General features: G+C 39.5%; 1 protein-coding gene across 4 annotated transcripts in view; it reads right to left on the bottom strand.

The window, feature by feature from the left end:
- Positions 1-311: 311 nt before the first annotated feature.
- FRMD3 (FERM domain containing 3) overlaps positions 312-25,201 on the bottom strand; it is a 315,298-nt gene continuing 290,408 nt past the window's right edge. For 3 of the 4 annotated variants that reach the window (XM_046023588.1, XM_046023590.1, XM_046023591.1), the window contains one exon: positions 4,226-5,698. In XM_046023588.1, the coding sequence (XP_045879544.1) occupies positions 5,103-5,698 (596 nt within the window). In that variant the 3' untranslated portion in view covers positions 4,226-5,102. Of the gene's footprint in view, positions 482-4,225; positions 5,699-25,201 lie in introns of those variants that run through there. The other variant, XM_046023589.1, reaches the window with a different exon arrangement.

The raw sequence follows: 25,201 nt of genomic DNA, 5'->3' as shown, positions 1-25,201 counted from the left end.
TGCCAACTAACCTCTTGTTCTTTACTAATATTAATTCTCAAGGTCCCTCACCCACTTGCAAAGCTGGTCAGGGCCAGTGGCAGTAGTAGACATCCTCTGATGCCTGGGGTTTAGCCAGAAGCAACCTTCTCCTTTCTTCCCTTACTGGCAACACTGGAGGTTGCAAAGATCCTAAATATTCTTGAGTGTCCTTAGTGTGAATCTTGCCCCCAGCCACCACCCCAATTCCCAGTAGACGATAGATACCAGGGCCAGGAGAGGATTAAAATCAGTTTTATTAATGGATTGGAGAACACAGCTGGGATCTGAGACCCAAGTGAGGGCTTCTTCTGTCCTCTACGAAGTGATGACTGCTGAGCCCACTGCATGGGACTCGCCAAACTTACCCACCCATCACAGACTGAGGCTGGAAGGTGGAGAGCCGAGTCCTGGCTGGGCCCACCATGGGCAGGTCCTGCTGGGTCTGTTTACTGCATGTAGACTGGAAGCCCAAAACAGGTCCAAGAGAAAGAGAGAGAGAGAGAGAGAGAAGCAGGAGGAAAAGTAAGCAGGGACCTTTAGTACATGATCTCCACCCAGTAGAGAAAATGGCCCAAAGAGTCTCAAATTCATCCACCGCAACTATCCCGAGGTCACCCCAGAGGTGGAAACTTCTCCCCAGTACTTTCCTTCTAGGCTGGAGTGTAGTTAGGAGAGCTTTTCCCTATTTGGCTAAGCAAGGAATGGAGGAATAAGGACAAAAGTTTCTCCCAAAAGGTGAGATTGGGTCAGGAGCCCAGACTGCCCAAGGAATAAATAACCAAGGGCCACTTTGTGTGAACCTTCCAGTCTGCAGACACTAAGGCAGACAAAAGTGTTGGCTACAGCTGCTGGAGCTGGGACTTTAGGTCCCTAAGTCACCTCATACCTGAATAAAAACCACAGAATTCTTTTTCTTGCCTGTAGTCTACAGTGTGGACCTCTGACGACCGCTGAGTAAGAACTTGACAGACCTCCCCTGCCACAGCCTACCCCTGAGGTGGATGAAATGGATGAAGGTGATCAAAAGGTACAAACTTCCAGTTATAAGTAAGTTCTGGCTGGAATGTAACAAACAACATGGGGACTCTAGTTAACACTCCTGTACTGCACTGCGAGTTGCTAAGAGAGCAGATCTTATAAGTTGTCATCACAAGAAAAAATTCTGTGCTTCTGTGAGGTAGCTGATGGATATTGACTAAACTTCCTGTGCGATCATTTCACAATGTGTACCTATATCTAACCTTGTTGTACACCTGCAACTAATACAATTTTGTCAATTGTAGCTCAGTAAAACAGATTGACAGACTTAAGAGGCCACAACAGCTGACGTACAATTTGGCTTGGCATCCATGGTGTTCCTACTGTGCAGAGAGCCCCTTTTGCTTCATTCACAGTAACACCTTCTGATTTAGCAGTCAGGGATGGAGTTGTTAGCTTTGTGATAAACCAGAGCAGTGGGCCTTTCAGGCCATGCTGTATGGAGGGGAAGACAAGGGTAGAAGAATAAAGTTCTTCCAGGGTCCATGAACAGATCAAAGTTTCATGGCAAGTGCTGGAGAGTTGAGTCTGATGTAGCTCTCTCTGGCCCAAAAAAGCACCCTTTTCTGCCAGAACTGATGACCTACTAATTTTTAACATTCTGAAATCCTTCCTCTTATCTATAATGAAGAACACCTCTCATCTACTTTTTCCACGCTTTGCTATTTTCTAGTTATCTTAATGCTGTAGCTATCTTTTACATTCGGGTCCATTTTCAGTACACTCAATATTCCTGGTTTTAGCCTGAATGATTTCTGCAAAGGATTAATTCCATCCATTACCTGTGATTTTTTTATTTCATTCTATCACCATTCAAGGGTGACCTCATTCATGGTCCTAGATGGTACCTGCCTGTAGTTCCAACAAAGTAAAGTTGCATAAATAGCCTGAATAAAACTAAATGATTGCAGAAACATTTTTCCCCAGAGTATTTTTATTAGGGATTCCTGCCACCATATTAACATATAAAACAATCTGGATGTTGACATAGAAATGCAGATTTTACTATACAAAGATAAGGCTCCAATCACAGGTAACATGGCCCCCATTTCTCTAGTATTTCAATGAAATCACCTTTTGAATTCTTCCCAGAGTTGTCTTTATAAATATTAGACAAACCACAAAATATATTCCAAATACATAACATTTTACAGTATGTTCCAAGCACAGACAGAAATACACGATACTTTACCTACATTTTTTTCAAGATCCAACTTGCATTAGCACTAAAGACAAGATTGTGTGTGTATATGTATTTGCCATATATGTGTGTATATAAAACCACAAATGTACACATGGTTGTTTTCATGAAAAATTGAAACCTTTGAGACTGTGGGTTTTATCCCATGATATCTGAGAGGGAACAGGAATAATAACATGTCACAAACTCCTCAAACCGGGGAAAAATAAACACAACTATGTATGAAGGGCATATCAGTTGTGTGTATACAAATACACACATATATACAGATTCATATATAAACACAGCTATAGCAATAATATGGTATACATATACTCACACACTTGCTTTGAATTCTGTATCTCACTATATTATATACTCTCCATCTTTGGAAGCACTTTTCTCCTCTTTTGACCCAGGCAGCTGGAGACTCTCTCCTAACAAAACTGAAGTGGGTATTTCTAAAACGCTGATTCTATTCTGAATGCCACAAAATGGCATTTCAGCATCCCAGTTTTATGTTTGGCGGCTATTGCTTAAATTCAGTAGACCCTATTCTTTTAACTCCTTTGCTTACAAACTTTCTATTCAGTTTCTGCCTAAAAGAGATGTTAGCTGGAAATGTTAAAATATATTGATTACTCCCCAATATACATCTGCATGGTTGGATTATGGTTAGTATTTATCCCGTCAGTATTTTTCAGTGTTTTATGATGGGCAATATATTACATACTTCCATAATTTTAAAAAATATTACTTTAAACAGGCAGGGGCTGTGTTTGTTATGGTTAGAACTTTAAAGGAAATGATATGGAGCATGATTACAAGGGGGACTAATTGTGGGCAGACTACACTGGTGTGCCCTTTTGTTAGAAAGTATGAGTTGGAAGTCATGACAAAGGGGTAAAAAAAAAAAACCCTTCAATTTCAAAGCTGGCCATTTGGAAACTTCCAAAATAAGCTATAGAAAATACATTCTATGTTGGTATCAAATTTCAGGTATTAAATATTCAATAAAAAGCAAAATAAATCACTGAAAGCACATGGGAGAGAACACCTTACAAACCTAATAGCAAGTGTACATTCTAGTTAGTACGACTGAAGGCTTTGCTTTTAAAATTTATTTTCAAACTTATATGTCGAATAGAGCACCCAGAGCTCCATGAATGGTCAATTTAGAAACAATGTTAATGATGGAGTTGGAGCGTCTATTATGGTTAAGGAGAGAATACAGGCGCCCAATCTCTTTGTAAATGAAGGCAACGGAATAGTCTCAATCCATGGAGAAATCCCAATGCGCTATGCCCTAAGTGCCATACTCTTTTCTTGCTCAATTATACCGCAGTATTGGTAAGTACTCTGCCCAGGGAAGCATCAGAACCTTTCTTTCTATTGTGGATCTTATGGTATGAAGGAAGGTACTAGAACATTTGTTTCCTCTGCTATCGGGTTAGGGAGTCATTTTACTATTTCACCCAAGCTGAATACGAGATCCTCTAATGAGTCCCTTCTATTTTCTTAATGGAAGCCCCAATTAGGAATGAGTTAAGATCTTAAGAAAACCAGGGGAGGAAAAGAGGATATCAGCCACCAAAAAGGAAGATCACCAGCATTTATCAAAAAGCCACACTCCATTCTTTCCATATCCTCTCTCTTTCTCTCTTACACACACTTCTTTTGAAATTTTTCCCACTGAATCAGTGAAAGGCATGAGGGACCTGAAAAATATGCCTTACAGTTTCTCCTCTTTGACTTAGATCCACTTAAACATATACCCGTCAACTCGGACAGCAAGTGCACATTCTTTACATCATCCAATATCCATGCATCAACACCACTTTCGTAAAAGATGGTTTGCCAACCACCCCTGCACAGCAGCAGCCTCACCAAACTCCTATTTTGCTACTTGCCCAGTTCCTATCTGTGTCTACTCTTGGGTTAATGTACAATAATATGCAATTACCTAGCATAACTTTTAACTGTTTTCCCTTTAAAAAACATCCTTTCCCAACCAAAATATATGGACGGAATGCAAACAAAGGGAGTAAATCATCTTGTCCAAATACTTTGAAAAAATGGACCTCCCTGTGTCCACTTGAGTCTTCTCAGTTTCTACATCCTCCAGTTCCATCATCCATTTCAAGAGCTTACTTACTACAGTGTCTGTCTACCTCATACGCAGGTAACAACAAATTATGCAATTGGTTCAGCCAAAAATATTGTAAAAAACAAACCAGTGCCAAAACATTAAAAAATTCCTGACATACCCTTTGTGCATTAATCTTAAACAATCTGTACACTTAAATAACTCCAGGAGGCTTCTTTTTTTGCTAAAAATTTACCAAAATATTTTGAACACATAAAAATATTTTTAAAAAAACAGAAAACAAAAGCCCAGCATAAATTTAGTTGTATAGGCATTGGTTAGAGGACGTTGTTTTCACTAAGGATTATATTCAAAAACTTTCTCTTGGGTCGTTATTAAAATCCTGATCCAGAACCTTACAATGGTGCTAACTATTAAAAAAGGGGGAAATCTAATTCAGCTCAATGTATAATGTATTATGATATAATAAAGAGTATGTCTGTAGTATAATAAAAAATAAACATGTTTTTGGTTACTTAAAGGCCATCTTCCTGACCTATAACTAAAATGACTGTATTTGACTTGAACTTATTTAACTGCAGTGAATTATGGAAAGCTAACTGAAATTTTTCAATAATGCGTTATGAGTGAGGAACACCTGTTCATGGCCCTGTGACCACGCAGAACCAGGCATTTGCAGAAAAAGACAGAAACAAAAACAAAAAAAGCAAAATCACTAGTATTGAATATAGCCCTTAGTCATAGGAGATATGAACTTTACGAGCAGCCCAGCATGTAGAGAATGAGGTTGACTTTGCCAGCCACCCACTCCTTTAAAGGGCAGTAGTATTCATAGTGAAACTGCTCAAACTCTGGCGTCTGGCGGATTTCACATAAGAAGGAGAGATCAATACCTGACTCCAAAAGGAGGAGGAGCAGGGGGAATACAAAGAGCAGCAGCCCCAGGCCCACCACCAGGAGCCTGGAAAAACTCTTGACCAGTGGGTTCACCCGAATATGGCCTCTCAGAATGTCATAGCTCCACGACAAGGCTTGGTGAGCCTCCTTCAGCTCTTCCTCTTCGGCCATCAAAAAGGCATGTTCGTCTGCTTCCAGTTCCTCAAAGGAATCTGTGTCTTCTCTTTCCAACTCTAGCCTCGAAGGACAGTCAAAGAGCATGTCGATCTCATCATCATCCACAGGGGTGGGGAGAAGGCTGGCACTTGGGCTGTATGCCAGTTCCGAGATGGTTAGGGGCTCTTCTTTGATTTTATCTTCCTCTTCATTTGGGGGGTTTTCGTACTCCTGGGCTTCCTTCGCTGGCGAGCTAGAGATCAGAGGGGCAGAAATGTCTTCTTTGGGTAATGGAACACCTGTAAAAAGAGACATTTGGTCCCTTAATTTTATATTTCAGATTTTTTTTTCTCTTTCCTACCCACAAAGATCTAGAGATGGAAACTAACAAAGAAAAAAGAAAGAGAAAGAAAAAAGGAAAAAAAATGGAATTCAAGGAATCCATGAAATCACTGTGTGAAATGCTGACTTTTAACAAGGTACTTTTAGTAAAAGACCCCTAAGTTCAACATGCTAAACCCCAAATAAGCAATACATCTCAAATGGTTGGCAATATTTGCAATATTAATGCGTACAGTTAGGGTCTGCAAGCCTCCAACTTTGGTCATATCTACAAGAGGATAATAAACCATTATTGTAATTTTGAATGATATCTTTCAGAAGTCAACAGGTTACTTCTAAGTTACAACTAAGGTTACTACCTTAGATGACAAATTATAGAATCTACTGTTCAATGACAGCCTGATTTTTATGTATCCTCATCGTCATCCAGGCACAAATTAGTGGTTTCTAGTTTTATAGAACTGCACTTACATACATAACTGTAATTATGTGTGCACAAACTTGCATCGTGCTCTTTTCATTTAACATTTTAACTTAGACATTCTCCAAATTGAAATGAATTCCCATAGTAGTATTCTTAGGCTGCCAAATTCTCTACTAATACTGTAAATTTGTTGCTTATTGACAAACATTTAAATTGCTTTGCAGTTGTAAGAAAGAAATGCTAGCAGACACCTTTACATATAAAAGCTTTTTTACCCTTTTGTTTGAGTCCATTTGCCACAAATAGATACCTGAATGGAAAATCGCTTGCTTGGTCAAAGGGTAGGCATGTTATTTCTTAAAGTTTATCAGGGGAGAGCGGTTTCTTAACTCTTCATGTCAACAGAGGGCAAATGGAGTTGCCTAAGGCTGGCTCTGCTCATTCTGAGCCTTGGGTTCTTAGTGGGAATTAAAATCTGACTTTATCAAAGCCATGTTCCTCAGGGTGGATCTACAGGGTGATACAGTGGTAGCCGGGTGCATGAACTGTTAACTACTACATTTCAGGATTTCTAAGACGTGCAAGAAGTGATAGACTGGACTTAGCTGTTGTTCCTGTGAGGGGGAGCACACAACCATCCTGGACCAGACACCAAGGAGAGAATCCTGGATCGTGGGAGCAAGGCTAACGCAATCCACTACACCACAGAGAGCAAGACAGAGCACCCTGGAAAGGTAGGTGGAGGTGTGGTTCTATGCTGGCCCTAGCGCCTCTTCCTGGCCAGTGACCTGCATCATGCGGGGAAGTCCCCAAGAGCCCAGGGGTGATACCCTGCACTGTGGGCTGCTTCAAGGGAGCTGGCTTTGCCTCATAGGGATTATAGGGGAATCTCTGGGGCTCAAAAACTGGGAATCTGATTGGGACAGAGCACCAGGGAGGGCGCTTCTGCCCTTGGATCTGGGCAGACCAAGTACACACCTGCAGGGCCCAAGTTGTAATCCCAAGCGGTGGTTCTGGTTCACTTGCAGAACTGAGTCAGAACAGTCTGACCCCTGGGAAAGCAGCAGGGTTCAGGTCTGCTTACTTGGGTCCTCAGAGGAGTTTTATCAGCCTGGAGCCTGGTCTGACCCTTCCCTGGGCAGAAAAACTGAGTCCTAGCCTACATTCTGTAGAGCCTGGTTCCTGGTCCTTCTCAACCAGAAAGCCTGATGGGGGAACTCAAAGTTGCATGAAGGGGGCTCTCCTAGGTAAAAGGTTGAGTCACGGTTCAAGGCTGTGGAGAGTAGTCCCCAGACCCGCATGGCAGGAAAGGCGGTGAGAACACCTGTGAGCTACATGACTTGGCAACACTCAGGCTGAGGGGTAGGTGGGTAGAGCTGACTGCCTTCAAAACAAAGCAAGGGTTACTGTTCAGCCAGAAAAACTGTGGCATGAGTTAGCTTGGGTAAGGACAGCAAAGAGCCTTACTAGCCTTGGAGCTGCTTCTCCTGCTGTGTCCAGGCAGGGAAACTAATTCATAACCCCCTCCTGACTGAATAAGTTTCAGCGCACCGCCCCCCCCCCACCCCCGCCAACCAAGGAACTGCCCCAGAACGCTTCAGACATTTTAACAGCCCTGCTCACAGAGAGCACAGCCTGTGGCTTTCCCTGTCTGCAGAGCAAAACTGGTAGCCTCACCCGCCCAGGATATCCAATGTACACTCTTGCTTGATTCAGGTCCCCGAACAACAAATTATGCAGGCCCTGGGTCCTGTCTTACTGCCCTGGCAAGGCAGGGAAGATAATTCAGAACGCCACTTTAACTGCTGAGTATAGGACCCAGTCCTGACCATCTAGTAAGACTACCCGGAGAATCCAGGCAACTGCGGTGCCCATCCTACCACCTCACATGGGCAGGGGACCAAGCCAGCAGTCCTATCCAGCTCTTCTCTGTCAGTGGCACACCCACCCCCCCACCCCCCGATCTCAAAGCCTGAACACCTGTCATGCCCCAAAATAGCCCCTAACGGTAGCTCACCTGCCCAAGGATGGTACAATATACACATTCAGAAACCCAAGCTGAGCTGCTAAAGAACTCTCTGCCAAAATGAACCTGCAAAGACTCAGATATCACTTATCACTTTCAGATAGGAAAGTAGTTCACTGGTGATCGGTCATCACAATAAATCAGGTAAATATGACAACACCAAAGCAAATTAAGGCACCGATTACTAACCCTAAAGAAACACAGATCTCTGATCTGGCAAAGAATTCAAAATAATCCTCTTAAAGAAGTTTACTGAAACACAAGAACACATAGGTGGCTGAACAAAATTAGGAAAATGAAAAATGAACAAAATGAGAAGTTCAACAAAGAAAGAGAAACCATAAAAAATATCCTAGAACTGGAAAATACAGTAACTGAACTGAAGAATTCAGTAGAGTGCTTCAAAAGCACACTCGACTATGCAGAAGAAAAAAATCAGCAACGTGGATGACTGGACAAATTATCTAGTCAGAGAATCAAAAACAAAAAAATGAAAAAGAACAGAATTTATGGGATACAATGAAAGAAACAATCTTGACATTATGCTAAATCAGGAAGGAAAAAAGGATGGAAAGTACATTTGAAGCAATAATGGCTGGCCTTCTGGTCTGAGATAACCATAGAGGGAGACACTGAACTCACTTCCTCCACATATACGCAAAATCTACAGGTAGTTATAGAGCAGGCCTCATGACCTGAGGGCTGAATGAACAGCTTCTGTAGAAGGTGATTGAACACAGAGAACAGCAAGAGCAGTGGAGACGCTGTAATGCAAACTGCACAGGGGAGGGACAGGACTGGGAGACTGTGTCTGGATTCATTGCTCTGGAGCACAGAAAGTAAGCTGTGGTTAAGAGAGCTTCTAGAACTCTGTCAGAGGGCAGCAGAACTGCTGGAACTCTCTTTGGGTCAGAGGGTCTGGCAAGCACCATGGTTTACATTCCCCCTCTACCTTCACAGCAGAGATCTGAGCAGGGTCTGGATAGACTAGCCAGCCTGCTACCCCAGCCGGCCCTGGGCACCTAGCCCAAACCAGTCTTGCATGCTTTGGGGTACACAAAAAGAGGAGTGGTTTAAAAGAGCAGCAAGGATATAAAGACCCAGCCCTAAAACTCTGCCAAATGTCAGAAGAGCTGGTGGAACTCTTTCCAGATGAAAGGGGCTGCTGACCACCAGAGTTGACAATTCCCTCCATCTTGGAGTAGAGGCTGGGAGCCCTGGCTTACTGCCTCAGTGGATCCTGGGATCCTAGCCTTCACCACCTCCAGCTGTCCAACCAAAGTGGCCCCAGCACAGCACATTTGAGATATGCCTAATCAGTACTCACTACAGCTCCAATTGTCCCACCAAGGTATCACAGGAGCAAAGCACCCTGGACTACTTCAGGCCTATACCATTCAGCTCCAGATGACTTGCTAGGGCAACTGTCTCACACTTGCTTCAGGTCCAGCCACCCTAGCCGGGGCACACCCTGCACAAAACACCCTGGGAACACCCAGCAAGGACCTGCCTCAGTTCCAGCCACCTACCAGGGTGCACCCTGGGTGAGCATCCCAGGACCCCCTGGCTTGTACCCACTTCAGCTTCAGCTGTTTTGTCAGAATGCCCTCAGCAGAGAGGGCCCTGGAACCCCAGCCCACACCAGCCACTGCCTGAGCCAGCCAAAGGAACCAGGAACAGTTTATACAAGGGATGACCATACACAAGACTACTCCTTTGTGTTTGGAAGAAGCAGTTGTTCCACCTAATTCATGGAAACAAACACAGAAAGTGAAAATAAGGAGAAAGAGGAATATGCTCCAAATGGAATAACAAGATAAAACCACAGAAAAAGAACTAAATGAAATGGAGATAAGCAATCTACCTGATGAGCTTAATGGTCATAAAGATGCTCACTGGCCTGGAGAAAAAAAGTTGGTGAGCTCAGAACTAAACCAAAGAAATGAAAAATATAAAAAAGGACTAATCAGAGTTGAAGAATACAATAATTGAAATGAAAAATACACTAGAGAAAATCAACAAACTAGTAGATGCAGAAGAATGGACATATCAGTGATCTGGAAGATAGGATTAGAAAGAATTTTTAAAAGTGAGGACAGGTAAGGGGATCTCTTGGTCAACACCAAGCAAACACACAATCGTATTTTAAGGGTTCCAGTAGGAAGGGAGAGAAGGGGCAGAAAATTTACTGGAACAAATAAGACCTGAAAACTTCCCTAACCTGTGGAGCGAAACAGACATCCAGGTTCAGGAAGCAGAGAGAGTTCCAAGCAAGATGAACCCCAAGGAGGTCCACACAAAAACGCAAAATAATTAAAATTTCAAATTATAAGCCAGAATTTTAAAAGCCATGAGAGAGAGAGAAGTAACTAGTTACAACTAGTACAAGGAAAAACTCCATAAGGCCATCTGCTGATTTTTCAGCAGAAACTGTGACTATATCATGCCACTTGCTCCTGGCCTGCAAAGTATTGCAAGGAAAAAACCTACAACCATGAATACTCTACCTGGCAATGAATACTCTACCTGGTTATCATTCAGAAATGAAGGAAAAATAATGGGGCACCTGGGTGGAGTGGTTAAATGCCCAACTCTTGGTTTCTGCTCAGGTCATGACTTCAGGGTTGTGAGATTGAGCCCTCCATCAGGCTCCATGCTCTCCCTCTTCCTCTGTCCCTCCCCTGTTCTCACTCTCTTTCAGGTTAAAACAAAACAACTGAAGGAAAAATAAAGAGATTCTTGGAGAAGCAAAAGTTAAAGGAGGTCATCACCACTAAACTGGCCTTAAAGAAATGTTAAAGGCCTTTAAATAGAAAAGGCCATAATTGAAAGTAAGAAAATTGTGAAAGAAAAACAATTTTCTAACTAAAAGCAAAAATCTAGTGAAGAAAGTAGAACAAATACTTACTAACAAAAAAAAAAAAAAAAAAAAAAAAAAAAGGTAAAATCAATTATATCTTAAAAGTTAAGGGGACTCACAAAAAGTAAAATATGACAACATATACATAAAAAAGTGGAGGGGGGACTAAAAATGATGTTCTTTTAGAATGTGTTCCAAACTTAAGTGACATCAACTTAATATAGACTGCTATATATATAGGATGTTATATATGAGCCTAATGGTAAACACAAATAAAAAACCTGATATGGGGGCACCTGAGTGGCTCAGTCATTAAGCAGCTGCCTTTGGTTCAAGTCATGATCTCAAGGTCATAGGATCGAGCCCTGCATCATGCTCTCTGATCACCAGGAAGCCTGCTTCTCCTTCTCCCACTCCCCCTACTTCTGTTTCTTCTCTTGCTTTGTCTCTCTCTGTCAAATAAATAAAAGCTTTTAAAAAAAATGAGATACACAAAAAGTAAAGAGAAAGGTAGTGAAACTCTAAAACAAAAGAAAGTCATCAATCACAAGGGGCAAGAACAAGAGATAAAAGGGAGAACTAGAAAAACAATCAGAGGGTTCCCCTTTCTCCACATCCACTCCAAAGATACAGATGTAGTGAAAAGAAGGGCCATCTGTACCCCAATGTTTATAGCAGCAATGGCCACGGTCGCCAAACTGTGGAAAGAACCAAGATGCCCTTCAACGGACGAATGGAAAAGGAAGATGTGGTCCATATACACGATGGAGTATTATGCCTCCATCAGAAATGATGAACACCCAACTTTTGTAGCAACATGGACGGGACTGGAAGAGATTATGCTGAGTGAAGTAAGTCAAGCAGAGAGAGCCAATTATCATATGGTTTCACTTATTTGCAGAGCATAACAAATAACATGGAGGACATGGGGAGATGGAGAGGAGAAGGGAGGTGAGGGAAATTGGAAGGGGAGGTGAACCATGAGAGACTATGGACTCTGAAAAACAACCTGAGGGTGTTGAAGGGGCAGGGGGTGGGAGGTTTGGGGAACCAGGTGGTGGGTAATAGGGATGGCATGTATTGCATGGAGCACTGGGTGTGATGTCAAAACAATGAACACTGTTACGCTGAAAAGAAATTAAAAAAAGAAAAGAAAAACAATCAGAAGTCAATTAGCAAAATGACAATAGTTATGTACTTAAACGTACATGGTACAGTAATTAAATGTACATGGTCGAATGCTCTGATCAAAAGACATAGGGTGGCAGGATGGATAATAAAAACAACAAAAACCCAACCCATTTGTATGCTGCCTACAAGAGCTGCTCTTCAGACCTAAAGATACATATAGACTGAAAGTGAAAGATGGAGAAAACTTCCATGCAAATGGAAGTTAAAAAAAAACAAGTATTGCCACTCTGGCCTTTTTTTTTTAATCAGGCAAGAGAGACATTAAAACAAAGACTGTAATGAGACAAGGGCATTGTAAAGGATAAAGGGATCAATCCAACAAGAGGATATAACAATTGTAAATATATGTGCAACCAATGTTGGAATACCTAATATATAAAGCAAAGATGAATAGACACAAAGGAGTAATTGACGATAATAAAATAATAGTACAGAACTTTGACACCATATTTACATCAATGGAGAGATCATACAGGCAGAATATCAGTAAGGAAACTATATCTTTGAACAACACATAAGTCCATCTAGTCTAAATAAATATATACATAAGAGAATATACATTTCCTTTAAGTACACATGGAACATTATATGAAATAGACCACATTAAGCTACCAAATCTCAATAAACTTAAGACTGAAATTGTCATGCATTTTTTCTAACCATAAAGGTATGAAACTAAAAAATCACAAGGAAAAAAACTGGGAAAAAAAAAAAACAAAACATGTGGAGACTGATCAATGTGCTACTAAACCATTGGGTCAATAGAAATTTAGAAGCACATGGGTACAAATTAAAATGTTCAAATCTTTGGGACATAGCAAAAGCAGCTGGAAGGGGGAAATTTATAGCAATATAAGCCTAGCTTAAGAAACAAGAGAAATTTCAAACACTCTAATGTCATCCCAAAAGAACTAGAAAAAAACAAAGTTAGTCGGGGGAATAAAATAATAAAAACCACACATATGTGACATAAAGACAAAACAACAGCAACAACAAAAACACAACAAAAAAAAAATAAGAGCTGGTACCTCAAAAAGATAGACAAAATTGATAAACCTTTAGCCAGACTCACTAAGAAAAAAGAGAGGAACCAAATAAAATTCAGAAATGGTAGATGAGAAATAACAACTGACAACACAGGAATACAAAGGATTATAAGAGACAACCACAAAAATTATATGCTCACCAATTAGATAATATAGAAGAAATGGAAAATTTCCTAGAAACCTATAATCTTCCAAATATGAATCAGAAATAGAAAATCTGAACAGACCAATAAAAATAATGAAATGGAATTGATGGTCAAAAAATTCCTGGCAAACAAAAGCCCAGGACCAAATGGATTCACAGGTGAATTCTAACAAATATTTGAAGAAGAGTTCATAGGCATTCTCCTCAAATCATAAAAAAAAAAAAATGGGAGAGGAAGGAAAGCTTCTAAATACATTATGCAAGGCCAATATGATCTTGACACTGAGACCAGACAGACAGTACAAAAAAAAAACAAAACAAAACAGAACAAAGCAAGCAAACAACACCAACAGAACCATAAGCCAATTTCCCTGAAGAATACAGACCCAAAAATCCTCAAGAAAATATTAGTAAACCATATTTAATAATACATTAAAAAGATCATTCACAACAACAAAGTGGGATTTATTATGAAGATTTATTCAATATTCACAAAATCAATATGAAATACCACTTTAAGAAAATGAAGGATATGGGGCGCCTGGGTGGCTCAGTGGGTTAAAGCCTCTGCCTTTCGCTCAGGTCATGATCCCAGGGTCCTGGGATCGAGCTCCGCATCGGGCTTTCTGCTTGGCAGGGAGCCTGCTTCTTCCTCTCTCTCTCTCTCTCTGCCTGCCTCGCTCCCTACTTGTGATCTCTATCTGTCAAATAAATAAATAAAATCTTAAAAAAAAAAGAAAGAAAATGAAGGATAAAAGTCATATCTCAATAGATGCAGAAAAATCATTTGACAATATAAGACACCACTCATGATGAAAAACTCTCAACAAAGTAGGGTTTGAAGGACCATACCTTAACATAGTAAAAGCCATATATGAATACCCACAGCTAACATTATACTCACAATGATGAAAAACAGAGCATTTACTCTAAGATCAGGAACTAGAGAAAGATGTGCACTCTCAACACTTTTATTCAATATAGTGCTGGAAGTCCTAACTATAGCAATCAGACAAGAAAAAGAAATAAAATGCAAGGAAGAAGAAAAACGTTCACTACTTACAGATGACATGACACAATCCACAGAAAACCCTAAAGCCTCTACCAAAAACAGAATATATGAATTCAGTAAAGTTGCAGGGTACAACATTAATACATGGGTATTGCTGTTATTCACTAAAAATGAAATAGCAGTTGTTGCTATTCACTAATAATTAAATAGCAGAAAGAACACAATTCCATTTACTAAGTGTACTAAATACCATTTTCAGTTGCACCAAAATGAATAAAATACCTATAAGTAAACTTAACCAAGGAGGTGAAAGACCTGTACTCTGAAAATTATAAAACACTGATTCAAGAAATTGAACACAACACAAACAAATGGAAAGATATTACATGCTCATGGACTGGAAGAATATTGTTAAAATTTCCATACTACTGTAAAGCAATCTACAGATTCAGTGCAATCTCCATCAAAATATAAATAGTATTTTTCACAGAACTAGAATAATCCTCAAATTGGCATCAAACCACAAAAGACCCTAAATAGCAAAAGCAATCTTAAGAAAAAAAGAACAGGGTGCCTGAAAGGCTCAGTTGGTTAAGGGACTGCCTTCAGCTCTGTTCATGATCCTGGAATCCCAGCATCGAGTCCCACATCAGGCTCCCAGCTGAGTGGGGAGTCTGCTTTTCCCGCTGATCCTGCCCCTTCTAATGCTCTCTGTTAGTCTTTCTCTCTCAAATAAATACAATCTTAAAAAAAAAAAAAGCTGGAGATACCACAATTCCAGATTTCAAGATACACTATACAGCTGTAGTAATTTGGCACAAAAAGAGACACATAAATCAACGGAATAGAATAAAGAGCCCAGAAATAAACCCACAATTAAATGGTCAATTAATCAATGACAAAAGAGGCAATATACACAACAGGGGAAGGTGGCGGGGTGGGGGAGAGTCTCTTCCCAGTGCTGGGAAAACTGGAGACATGCAAAAGAGAAACTGGACCACTTTTCTTACATTATACACAGATATAAACTCAAAATTGAGTAACAAACTAAATGTGAGACCTGAAAGCATAAAACTCCTATGCTTTAGCAACATTTTACTAGGTACGTCTTCTGAGGCAAGGGAAACAAAAGCAAAAGATGTAGAACGAATGAAAAGTTTTTGTACAGCAAAGGAAAACAACAGAAGGGAAAGGCAACCTACTGGAATGGGAGAAGATATCTGCAAATGATACTTCTGGTAAGAAGTTAATGTACAAAATATACAAAGAATTTGTACAACACAGCACCTAAAAAACAATTTGACAAAAACTAGATGGAAGATCTGACTAGACATTTTTTCAAAGATGACATACAGTGAAGAGACACATGAAACATTAATCATCAGGGAAATGGATATCAAAACATTACCACTGAGGTTATCACCTGTCAGAGTTATCACCACACACCTGTCAAATGGCTAGACTCAAAAAGACAAGAAGTAACAAGTGATGGTGAGGATGTAAAGAAAAAGGAAACTTGTGCACTGTCGGTGGGAATGTAAATTGGTGCAGCCACTGTGGAAGACAGTATGGCGGTTCCTCAGAAAATGAAATAGAGAAATACCGTATGATCCAGTAATTCCACTACTGAGTATTTACCCAAAGAAAATATAAACACTCATTTGCAAAGATACATGCATCCCCTACATGTACTGCAGCATTATTTACAATAGCCAAGATACTGAAGCAACCCAAGTGTTCCCTGACAGAGAAGTGTATAAAGCAGATATGGTATATATACACCACAGAAAATTAATAAGCCATAAAAAAAATGAGGTCTTGCAACAACAAAGATGGACTTAGAGGGCATTATGCTAAGTGAAATAAGTCAGAGGAAGACAAGTACAAAATGATTTCACTTATATGTGGAATATAAATAAAACAAAAAGCAGAAAGAGACCCATAAATACAGAAAACAAATTGATAGCTACAGGGATAGGTTGTATAAAATGTGTGAAGGGGAGTGGGAGATACAAGCTTCCAGTTATGGAAGGAATAAGTCACAGAGATTAAAAGGAGCATATAGGATAGGGATTATAGTTAATAATGTTGTAATAGTGTTGTATGGTGATAAATGACAACTACACTTGTCACCATAGCATAATGTAAAGAGATGTAAATTGTACATCTGTGACTAATGTAACACTGTGTGTCAACTATACTTAATTTTTTAAAAAAGCGACAATGGTGGAAAACTTCCCCAACCTGAAGAGAAATAGAGATCCAGTCCCAGGAGACCCTGAGGACCCCCAAATAGGCTGACCTGATCTGACCCCCAAATAGGACCCCCTGAATAGGCCAACACCCACTTACATAACTGAATTGCCAGATGTGAAACACAAAGAATTTTATAACAGCAGCAAGAGACAAGAGAGAATACATACAAGGGAAACCCAATGACACTATTGGTGGATTTTCAACAGCCACCCTTCAGGCCAGAAGAAAGTGGGATGATATATTCAAGCTACTGAAAATAAATAAACAAACCTGTTAATCAAAAATGCTACATCCGGGGCGCCTGGGTGGTTCAGTGGGTTAAGCCGCTGCCTTCCGCTCAGGTCATGATCTCAGGGTCTTGGGATCGAGTCCCGCATCGGGCTCTCTGCTCAGCGGGGAGCCTGCTTCCCTCTCTCTCTCTCTCTCTCTCTCTATCTACTTGTGATCTCTCTCTGTCAAATAAATAAATAAAATATTTTTTAAAAAAATGCTACATCCAGTGAAGCTATCCTTAAGAAATGAAGAAGTGATAAAAACTTTCCCAAACAAAAGCTGAAGAAATTCATCACCACTAGAGCTGCCTTAAAAGAAATGCTAATGGGAACTCTTTTGGTGGAAATAAAAGAATACTAATTAACATAAAAATTTTAAAGGCAGTGTAAAACTTACTGATAATGATAAAACACAGTCAAAGTTAGATTATGTGGTATGGTAAAGTTGGTTCATAATTCACTTACAACTTTAGTTTAAAAGTTAAAAAACAGGGCGCACCACTGGGTGGTGCAGTGGGTTAAGCCGCTGCCTTCGGCTCAGGTCATCACCTCGGGGTCCTGAGATGGAGTCCCGCATCAGGCTCTCTGCTTGACAGGGAGCCTGCTTCCTCCTCTCTCTCTCTGCCTGCCTCTCTGCCTACTTGTGATTTCTCTCTGTCAAATAAATAAATAAATAAAAACTTTAAAAACAGTGAAAATAACCGTAACTAAAATAATCTGTTCTTACACAATATAAAAATATGTAAATTATAACAATAATCTAAAATGTGAGGGAGAGCATAAGTCAATGTGTAAAGTTTAGGAATTCTATTAAAGTTGTTATTTTCAAATAGGGTGTTATAATTTTAAGATATTTTATTTAAGTGTGGCACCTGGGTGGCTCAGTCAGTTAAGTGGCCAACTCTTGGTTTCAGCTCAGGTTATGATCTCGGTCCTGGGATCTCGCCCCACACCGGGATCTGCATTCAGTGGGGAGTCTGCTTCAGGATTCTTTCTCTCTGTTCCTCCCCACTCACATACACACACAAAATCTTTCTCTAAAATAAATACATCTTAAAAAAAAAAAGATATTTTATATAAGCTTCATGGTAACCACAAGGGAAAAACATGTAGTAATCACACAAAAGAACATGATAAAGAAGTCAAAGCCTACTGATACCACAAGACAGCAAAACATTAAAAAAAAAAAAAAAGAGCAGGATAAGAGACAAGGAACAATGAACAAAATGGCCATAGTAAGCCCTCACTTAACAAATATAATTACTTTAAACATAAACAGATTAAATTATCCAGTCAAAAGACATAGAATGGCTAAGTGGATTAAAAAAATCAACAATGTACTGCTGATAGGAGGCTCACTTTATCATTAATGACACACATAGACTGAGAGTGAAAGGAAAGAAAAAGATATTTCAACCAAACCATGACGAAAAGAAAGCAGGGGTAACTATTCCTACATGAGACGCAAAAGTCTCATATGATCCCTTGTATTTCTGTGGTATGAGTTGTAATGTTTCCTTTTATAAAGCTGGCACTCCCCTGATAACAACGCCAGAAAAGGACACTACCAACAAACTACAGACTAACATCCCTGACCAAAAATTCTTAGTAAAATAATAGCAAACCCAATTCAGCAGCACATTAAAAGGATCATTCACCCTGATCAACTGGGAGTTATACTTGGGACATAAAGATGGTTCAACCTGAGATGCAAATCAATCAGTGATACATTACATTAATAGAATGAAAAAAGAAATGCTATGGTCACTTTAATAACTGCCGAAAAGCATTTGACAAAAATTCAACATCCACTTATGATAAAAACTCTTAACAAATTAAGTATTGAAGGAATGTACCTCAACACAATAAAGATCATGTATGATAACTCTACAGCTAACATCATACTCAATGATGAAAGGTTGAATGCTTTTCCTCTAAGATCAGGAACAAGACAAATGTGCCCACTCTCACCACTCCTATTTAATATAATACTGGAAGTTCTTGCCAAGGGAGTCAAGAAAAATAAAAGGCATCAGAATTGGAAAGGAATAAATAAACCTGTCTCTATTTATAGATAACATGATTTTATTTTATAAACAGAAAATCCTAAAGACTCAACTAGAAATCTTAGGTTCAATCAAAGAATTCAGTAAAGTTGCAGGATATAAAATTAAAAACACAAAAATCAGTAGCATTTCTATACACTCAGTTAACTGACAAAGAAATAAAATAATCCCATTTATAAAAGCATCAAAAACAATAAAATACTGGGGTGCCTGGGTGCCTTAGTCAGTTACACAGCTACCTTTGGCTCAGGTCATGATCCTGGGATAGATTCCTGCATCAGGCTCCTTGCTCAGCAGGGAGCCTGCTTCTCCCTCTGCCTGCTGCCCATCCCCCTGCTTGTACTCTGTAAAATAAATAAAATCTTAAAAACCATAAAATACTTAGGAATAAACTTAACCAGTAAAAGATCTCTATTCTGAAAATTAAGATACTGATGAAAGAAATTGAGAGGACATAAATAAATGGAAAGATATCCCATGTTAAAATGTCAATACTACCGCCCTGCATAGGGATCTCTGCTCATCAGGGAGCCTGCTTTCCCCACTCTCTCTGCCTGCCTGTCTACTTGTGATCTGTCAAATAAATAAAATTTAATAAAATAAAATATCAATACTACCAAAAGCTACCTATAGATTCAGTGCAATACCTATCAAGCTTCCAATGGCATTTTTTTTTTAAGATCTTTATTTGAGGGAGAGCACAGAGGAGAGCATCAGGGAGAAGCAGACTCCTCACTGAGCAGACAGCCTGACTCAGGGTTCGATCCCAAGACCCTGAGATCATGACCTGAGCTGAAGGCAGAGGTTTAAACAACTGAGCCACCCAGGAGCCCCTCCAATGGCATTTTTTTAAATGGAAGTAGAGAAAACAATCCTAAAATGTCTATGGAATCACAAAAGATGTCAAAGAGCTGAAACAATCCTGATAGAGAAGAACAATCATACTTCCTGATTTTAGTAACATACAATAATCAAAATAATATGGTACTGGCATAAAACTGACAAAAGTACTGTGGAATACAACTGAGAACCAAGAAATAAACCCAAGCATATCTGGTCAAGTAATATTTGACAGTGGAGCCAAGAATACTTAATGGAGAAAAGACAGTCTCTCCAATAAAATGGTGCTGGGAAAGTTGGCTATTCACACGTAAAAGAAAGAAGCTAGATACTGTTCTTATACTATCACAAAAATTAACTCAAAATGGATTAAAGACAAACATGAGACATGAAACCACAAAAATCCTAGAAGAAAACATGGGAAATTAGCTCCTTAATATGGGTCTTGGCAATGATTTTCCAGATATGACACCTAGTTACAAGCAACAAAATAAAAGGTCAAGACTTTGTCACACTAAAAAGTTCTTCCCAGCAAAAAGAACAATCAACAAACTGAAAAGACAACCTACAGAATGGGAAAAAAATATTTGCCAAATGTGTATCTGATAAGGGTTAATATATAAACATACAAAGAACTCCTACAACTAAATAGCAAAAAAAAAAAAAAAAAAAAAAAAAAAAAAAAAACCAGAAATAAATAATCCAGTTATAAGTGGACTAAAACCCTGAACAAACATTTTTCCAAGAAGATATACAAATGGCCAACAGGCACATGAAATGATGGTCACTATATTCTCAGCAACTGAATTTAAAAAAGAAACCTGGAAAAAAAAAATCAGATTTGTGGTTACCAAGGTCAGTGGATGGGGGGAACTAGAGGAAAGAGATTAAAAGGTGCAAACTTCCAGTTTCAGGATAAACAAGTACTAGGAATATAATGTAAAACATGATGACTAGGGGCACCTGGGTGGCTCAGTAGGTTTAAGCCTCTGCCTTCGGCTCAGGTCATGATCTCAGGGTCCTGGGATCTAGCCCCACATGGGGCTCTCTGCTCAGCGGGGAGCCTGCTGCCCCTTCTCTCTCTCTCTGCCTCTCTACTTGTGATCTCTGTCAAATAAATAAACAAAATCTTTAAAAAAAAAAAAACATGATGACTATAGTTAACACTATTATATGATATACATGAAAGTTACTGAGATAATAGATCCTGAGAGCTCTCATCACAAGGAAAATCGGTTTTTTTAAAATTGCATTTATAAGAGACAATAGATGCTAACTAAACTTATTGTGGTAATCATTTCACAGTATATGTAAATCAAGCCATTATGCTGTACACTTTAAGCTTATATAGTGATGTATTTCAATTCTATCTCAATAAAACTAGAGGGGAAACGATGTGCAGGAGTGAATTACTGGTTTTATCTTTCAAAATTCAACATATTTCTTCATAGTTCTAGTATATACCACTGAGCAACATATATGAAAAATACCATAAAACACATAAGCCATACAGAAGTTCCAACAAGCACATGAAAAAATGTTCAACATCCTTAGTCATTAGGGAAATGCAACTCAAAACCAAATAAAGATAATACTTTATACCCAGTAGGATAGCAATTATTTTTTTTTTAACCTGAAAATGCAAGTGTTGGTAAGGATGGAGAAATCAGAACTCTCGTATTAATGGGGAGTTAACAAATGGTTCAGCCTCTGTGGAAAACAGTTCGGCAGTTCCTCAAAAAGTGAAACAGAATTACCAGCAATTCCGCTCCCAAGCATATGCTCCAAAGAGTTGAAAGCAAGTATTCAGGCCAATACATGTAAACAGATGTGCACAGCAGCACTATTCCAGTAATCAAAAGGTGGAAACAATCCAAATGTCCATCAGTGGTTAGACTGATGACAAAATATAGTTTATCCATACAATGGAATATCATTCAGCCATAAAAGGCAATGAAGTAGGAATACATGCTATGTGGATAAGTCTCAAAAAACGTACACTAAGTGAAAGCAGACAGACACAAAATGTCACATAATGTAGGATTCCATTTATCGGAAATATCCAGAACAGGTTAGTCTATAAAGACAGAAAGCACACTGGTGGCTGCCAAGGGCTGAGCGAAGAGCAGACTGGGGAGTGCCTATTTACATAGGCTTCATTATCCTTTTAGGGTGAAAACCAAGAGTTGGATGCTTATCTGACTGTGTCTTGCAGGTGCCCCAAGAATAAAGCTTTCAAGTGAAGTTACTTAATAATTAAAGTCTTATAAGTAAGACTCTTGGTTTTGGCTTGGGTTGTGGTCGCAGGGTCATGAGATTGGGCCCTACCCACATCAGGCTTTGCACTTTGTACAAGTCTGCTTGGAGAATTTCCCTCTCCTTCTGTTCCCCCTCCCCATGCTCACTCACTTTTTTTTATATATATAAAATAATTTTTTTTAAGAGCTAATATTCTTAGAACTCAGGTTGCTTCTCTAGAACACAAGAATAACCTCATAAGGCTAGCAAGAGAATTAAATGAAATTATTAAGTATTATCTATGGCAAAAAAGCTATAGAAATTAGATGTTACTATCTTACCAAAAATCATTAGGCTAATTTGATCTGCTATCAAGCAACATCATTTTATCAATATATAGATCAGTTTTTCGAACAAGTCCACTGTTATAGAGTACAAGGAGAATTTCATTACATTTGGTTATCCATACTTTCTCAGTTTTCTTTATATGATAGATGCTTAAATTTTCCCACACACCTTTTCTGGTGAATTCTAACAAGAATATCTGAAGACATCAGAAATGCTAAATTAGTAAAACTTACCTACACTGCTTTATTAAAATTATTTTTACTTCTTCCACATATGAGAAGATGACTGAATATATTCACAAAGCTCAATGGCTGACAAAATTTTTCAAGGTGAAATGACAGTAATATAGGAAAAGGAAATAGCTTTCAAATTTATATAATTATATAGCCCTAATTAAAATTAAGGAAAAGCTGTAAAGTTTCTAACACATAGGAAACAGTCCATAAAAGTTAACTATTATAATTATATATTAGTACAATAACATAACTATGTTCTAATGCCATTATTGTCATTATTCAATTTGAAGAAATACTCTGTGAAGTGAAATAGCAGGAATTCCAAGATGCTGATGGAAAAGACCAGCCACTGATGATGGACAGGTAATGTGCCTGTCATGTACAGCTGGTCAGGTTGCACACTGCCTATTCCATCTAACAACAATTCATACAATCCTAATGTGATGGCACGCCCTAAAGATAAGCCATGCACCACAAAAGAACCTACTCAGCAGGACTCTGACAATGAAGAACATTCTCAGTGACAGCATCTCAGTGCCAAAGGGGAAATATAGAGACCTTTTAAGTACACAGCAAAACTGGTAGCAGGTAAAAATGAAATAAGTATTGGAGCACCTGGGTGGCTCAGTAGATTAAAGCCTCTGCCTTCGGCTCAGGTCATGATCCCAGGGTCCTGGGATCGAGCCCTGCATCAGGCTCTCTGCTCAGAGGGAAGCCTGCTTCCCTTCCTCTCCCTCTGCCTGCCTCTCTGCCTACTTGTGATCTCTGTCAAATAAATAAATAAAAATCTTTTAAAAAAATGGAATAAGTATTGCACACATTTCCATTCAGAAATCAGCCCCTCTATTAACTGGACATAGGACAGAATCCAAGTACTACAGCCAAGAACACCAGCAGCTTGTGTGCGTACAAAACAGTGAAAGAGACACTGGTTCATGGTCTTTATCTGGTTTGCCTGGGTGTGGTGATTTTTGTGAATGAACCAATGCATTATCAATCGTCACCGAACTAAACCTCCTTAAGTGAACACTAAATCCTAAATAAGTCATGAGTTTGCACAAGGGCTCAAAAGTGTATAGAAAAGAAAAATGTTAAAAAGCACTGTAGAGGCAATATGGCGATAGGATAAAGTAATGGGTCACCTGTCGTTTGCATTTATCTACACAACGTCAGTAGCAAAGACTTTATAGAGTTTGGATTACTTGGAGTAACTTTAAGCCCACTTGGGAACAAACCTATTTAGAGTCTCCCGATGCCATTGCTGTCACTGGCCGAAAGAACTGGCTCGCTTTCCAGGAGATACTCCCGCAGCCCCACTCCTCGCCCCCTCTACCCCCCACCGCCATTGGCTTCCTGACCTTCACCCTGTGAGCAACATACCTTTCTCGGTGTGGGAAGCTTTGGGAAATGGTGCCACTGGGAACCACCATTCTTGTTCCCTGTGAGGCACCCCAGGTCTCCCTGTGCTGATTCCCAACTACAGAATGCTTTGAAACTACGCAGAGCTGGGATACACAGAAAGTGGCACTGTCCCTTGTCAGGGAGGTGGGTGCTTAAAAAACCATTGAGTCTGTTTTTGGAAGTCCAATGATTAGAGGGGCCAGCGTCATTTAGTAGGTGTGGGTGAGGGATGCCAGACATCCTACAGTGTACAAGACGGTCCCACAAAATGAATCACTTATTTTGTATCCCACATAATTTCAGATGTCTTATCAAATAATACCCATCGAGCAAAAACTTACTTAGATAATGATCTGAAAATATAACCTGTCTCTATTTTACATTTAAGCTTAAGGCATCTGGGTATGATAAACAAATTTTGAATTTTTTAGGCATACTACCACTAGGTAAACTGAAGGGAGTTTTTTGCCAAGCATTGTTTATCTGTTCAGGATATCACATCACTGCCATCCAGGATGCTGACGCAGCAGCAAACATTCTTGCCTCTCTGAGCGGTGCCCTTGATGCCCATGTCTCACCACTGCTTTCACATAGGAACCAGCATTCCATTCCATTCTGCCTCCCATAGAATCAGACTTCAGAAAAACCATTGGAAAGACTTACTATTTTATAAGTTACTTCTAATGTTTCCTAATATTACAGTGAAAGTGCTGATTTGACTTTTAAAGTTATGTGTAAGTTGACTCTGTTTTCTCAGAGTTTCATCTCAGGATCATTACATTACATCTTTGTGTAGGGAGAACATTACAAAATCTTTGTGATTCAGTGGGAACACTGGATCTGAGAGGGCTGATCATCACTGCTTCTGCACACTCGAGACTGACAGGTCCTTATGGAGGTGGCAGATTTGTTGCCTAATAACCAGAATCCTCCTCCTCCTAGAGGTGAGTTAACTTTCAATTAATCTACGTTATGTTCATCAGCATAGCTGTACTGGCTCTGGGAGGTATGCCTTATTTCTTCTTAAACTGAGGGCATGGACAAGAATCTTGAAGGAAGAATGAGAGAGGAGAAGGGAACCAGTCATCACTCCACTTAT

Source organism: Meles meles, chromosome 11 (genome assembly GCF_922984935.1).
Source record: "Meles meles chromosome 11, mMelMel3.1 paternal haplotype, whole genome shotgun sequence".
Lineage (NCBI taxonomy): Eukaryota > Metazoa > Chordata > Mammalia > Carnivora > Mustelidae > Meles > Meles meles.
This window is presented reverse-complemented; position numbering and strand designations above follow the sequence as displayed.